The sequence below is a fragment of the Teleopsis dalmanni genome, unplaced genomic scaffold, assembly GCF_002237135.1.
Source record: "Teleopsis dalmanni isolate 2A unplaced genomic scaffold, ASM223713v2 unscaffolded_contig_0632, whole genome shotgun sequence".
NCBI classification, from domain to species: Eukaryota; Metazoa; Arthropoda; class Insecta; order Diptera; family Diopsidae; genus Teleopsis; species Teleopsis dalmanni.
This window is the reverse complement of record NW_024032014.1, coordinates 1-4,420: the sequence shown is the minus strand read 5'-3', so window position 1 is coordinate 4,420 and position 4,420 is coordinate 1. Positions and strand designations below refer to the sequence as shown.

The 4,420-nt window shown below is 32.5% G+C and overlaps 1 protein-coding gene across 1 annotated transcript; it reads right to left on the bottom strand.

The window, feature by feature from the left end:
• Positions 1-571: 571 nt before the first annotated feature.
• On the bottom strand, positions 572-2,845 carry LOC119663602 (putative uncharacterized protein DDB_G0288537; the record flags this gene model as incomplete). The annotated part of the gene is given in 3 exon segments (XM_038073214.1): positions 572-2,025; positions 2,108-2,687; positions 2,757-2,845. Coding segments are annotated over 3 exon segments (1,494 nt in total).
• Positions 2,846-4,420: the final 1,575 nt, after the last annotated feature.

The following is a 4,420-nucleotide window of genomic DNA, read 5'->3' as shown; positions in this document are numbered from 1 at the left end:
TCTATAGTTTTCTATTTAGACAGACAGACAATGATTGATAGATAGTTTATATACGAGTATATAATAGACATCGAAACACATAAAAGGGCGCAAATATTATTTTTGAAATTTTCAAGACTTTTAATTTTATTAATTTATTATAATTTTAATATATTCGTAATTTTTAATAATTATTAAATTACTAAATAATTATATATATAAATTTTGGATATAATAAAAATTGTTTTTTTTTTTTTTAGTTTGGATCGTAGTCTGTGAAACCATTTTTGCATTAAGACTTGTTTTTTTTTAATTTCTTTTTTTGAAAATTAATTAAATTAAAAATAAGCAATAAAATATAGTATTAAAATGGAGTAGAACTCAGGTACAAATCAATATAAAACTAAATAAAATAAATTAAAAACAAAATAATTTGCAATTTGAAATTATAATTAAATTATTAGATAAGTATAAATGGAAGCTCCAATTTAAAAATTATAAAATAAAAACAAATGATTAAATTCTCAATTAAATATTTATTAAAAGAAATAATATTTACTTTATTAACTATGCATATCATTTAATTTTGAATTAATTTTAATATATAATATAATTTTTGCTAATTTACTAAATTAAAAATACACTTAATATTACAAAAATTCTTTACATTATATATACAATTTAATAATAATAATTTACAATTCTATTAAATAATAATTAAATAATTAGGCGCAACAAGTTGCTAACAGTGCTACGCTAAATAGTGAAAGTCCTTTAACTCAACACTCAACACTCAGCAGTCAACAAATCACATACTAAGTATTATTACTAAATATTGCCTTTGATTTGCGTTTAACATTATAAATTTGTAAATTTTATTTAATTGCATTTAAAATAAATGAAATTAATTAAATTATTTGCAATTATGTTAAAAGAATTAAAGAAATTGAAAAATACTTGAGTGTAGCACACAATTTATTAAAGCAACTATTCAGTAGCAACATGTTGCTGCAACGTACTTACATCAATATTAACTACAATATTACTAATATTTTGCTTTACTATAAGCACTAACAACGAACAACATACATACATAATTTTGACATAAATTTTTGCACAGTCTTTACCTTAGTTGCATTAAATTTTGCCATAATAAAATACATTTTCTTTGGCCTACTAGTAGTAATGTTGCTATCCCAACTCAACATGTTCCTATACATGTTATGATGCGCCAGTTGTTGCAGTTGTGCATATAGCGCAGTTTTTGCTATTACAATTGCAACTCATGCTAGCATTGCTGCTGTTACGACGTATACTAGTTGCTGCTGCTGCTGCTGATGCTCCAGCTGCAGTTGACGTTGTAGCTGCTTCATTGCGATCGATTGAGCTTGTAGAATTTAAACTGCAATTGCTACTCTTAAGTGTTTGCAATGATGTTGCTGCACTCTCCGCTACGATATTGTCGAGCAACATTTGTTGCTGTTGGAATTGTTTGAATTGTTGTTGCTGTTGCTGATAGCTTGCAATTGGCACCGTTACTGACAGGGGCGGTGTCGGTATGCGTTCTGTTGTTGCTGTTGCTGTTGCTGCCGTTGGAGACACGCTGATTGTTGTTAGTAGTTGTGTTGTTGGTGCCAGTCCGGCATAGATATTATTTATACCTGCAGCATTCGCTGTTGGAAGGTTTGTTTGCGTTGAGCTACCACCATAACTGCAGGCGGTCGTTTGCAGTGCTGCTGCTTTGGAGATGGGAAGCGATGTGATTGACGCCGATGATGCTAGCGACGAACATGTTGATGAGGCTGATAATGCTGTTGGTGATTTAGGTGAACTCTTACGTGAGAATAGTTTTGTTATTGCATTGGGTTTTGATTTGTGTTGTTGTTGTTGTTGTTGTGTGGAACTATTGCTACCAGTACCGGCATGCAGTTGTTGTTGCGCTGTATGCGTGGCGAGCGTATAAAAGTTATAGGATGATTGTTCTGGAACGTCTTTAACTGTTTTGTTTGGAGGCGGTTTTATATAGGAGCGAGTTATTTCCGATTGCTATGAGTGAGAGAGAGAAACAAAAAAGAATTTTTTGGTTAAGTATCTCTTAGAGAATGTGTTTAATTTATTTGCTTTTTACCTGATAACCTGTACGTAGTGGCAATATGCGATCTTGTCCCCATTCGCTATCAGGCAGTGGCACATGGTGTGGACAACGCAGTGTTTGTTGCTGTTGTAATTGATGTTGATAATGCTGATGATGATCGTGACTATGGCTATTTACTGAGCTAACAGTACTACCACATGAACTGCCACTACTACTGCCACTGTTGCTGCTCCCACTGCCAGTATTGCCGTACTTAAGCGTGGTGGCTTCGATTCCACCGCGCGCTATATTGCTACTGCCATTGTTGGTTGCCGCCGTCGTGCTATTGCTACTGCCACTTCTACTATTATTAATACTATTTGTGGTATTGCTGCTGCTACTCCCACTGCCAGAGTTACCGTTTGCGTTTGGTGTTATCATGCGTTGGTAATGTTGATGTTGCTGTTGTTGATGGTGGGAATGTTGCTTATAATGATGATGAAGATGATTGTTGCTGTTACTGCTGTTTAAACTATTGTTGCTAGTGTTGCTACGAATCACAGATTCACCACGTACTGCCAAAAGCTCACGTGCTTGGAGTGCTTCTACACGCATTCTACAACTAAATTGCCCCCTAAATAAACAACAAGAAATAGAAAATTAATGTTTAATTTTTAAATTATTGAAATTAAATTTAACTTACCTATCATCGGGAGGTGTATTGAGCGATGTGCGGGTCGGAACGCCGAGCCGTTCCATTCCCGCGCAGCCGGCAGTCTGTACCGATAGCATCTGAAATTAAAGATAAAACTCGATTAGGTATACATACATAGGGAATTACTTTTAATTATATAAAGAAGAATATTAGTAGGTCGTACATATAGTATTCAACCCTACTAAAATTATAAAAATAAATTTATAAAAAAGAAACTATAATTTTGTAGGGTTTATCTATTAAAAATTGAGTAGATAGATAACCTATTTTTAGGTTAGGTTTTAGGTCACATAACTGATTTTATTTTTCGTCATTAAATAAATAGTTTGCAAGTTTATAGTATAGAATATATGAGATGAAATCTATAAGGCAGTATGCTGCTGCCTTATAGATTTAAGGATATGTGATGCCATATTCTCTTGAGGAAGACGAAGTAATCAGGATGCTGCTGGAATGAACAGTACCTTCTAGCACAAATCATTAACGACTTATATCTCATTGATTTATTTTTAAGTCACCAAATCAGATCACCTCGCGAAACTTGTCGGCATATTAGGAAGATTTGAGGTTATCTGGTGCCATATTATATTGAGGAAGACAAATTAGTCAAGATGCTGTTGGAATAAAGAGAATCGACTAGCAGAAGCTCCTTAATTTTAGAATTAAGGAGCTACAGAAACTAATGATAAACCATATATCAATATGTTATAAACTATATATCAGTTTTTATATGTTGTTTTTATACAATCCAATCATTATAACATATAATTCTTGTAATCCTTGTAGTCAACTCATATTTTATGTACACTTGAACAGTTGTGCCCCTGACCTAAGTCAATGTTTGTTGAGTTGTTAAATTAACCCACCGAAATTTTGTAGAGCACAAAAAAACGTTCAAGTTATTTTAAAAACTGCTGATGACTGTGCGCCATTTTGATTTTAATCTGTTATTTTTTTATTATTTTCCTTTTATTTTTCTGCGGAAGCCGTGTGTGCTCGTTCATATTTACGCATCAGCGCACCACCACAGCCATTTTTGCGCTCGCATATTTTAGTTTCCGTTCCAAGGATAACACGAAAATGGTTGGGCTTCATTGCCGTTGATGAACTGGGAGAGGCAGGCACAGTTTACGTCAACTTAAAAAAATGTGAGTAGCAAATGTAACGGGGAAAGCATAAAAATTGCACCCTACAAAAAATGTCCTTCAAACGTCGGATTCTGTTTTATTTCAGTGCGTAGTTTGGAAGTTTAGTTTCAAAGTTAGAAAGGAACTTGTGGAAATTTGTAATAAATTGACTTTTTTATGTATACAACATAAACTTTTTATTTAATTTTTTCTTTTTTTTTTTGGTTTTTATTAAAGAAAGAAAAGCGGCAGCAAAAGCAATTTATTTCGTAAAATTTTTGTACAAGGGCAATTGTATTTTTCCCGAGATATCAGAGATCTGCGGACGTAATAATGCTGTAATGCAAATGGGAAACAGTGTGTGCACTTGGGAAATGCCCTTCTATGAATGTTGTAATTTCAAAAATCATTAAACTAGAAATTATGATACATAATACATTTAAGTCTTTAAGAAGTGGGATTGTTTTTTAATTTAAAAATATCATTAAAAAAATTTTTTGATTCAAGAAATAAGAATAACATTTT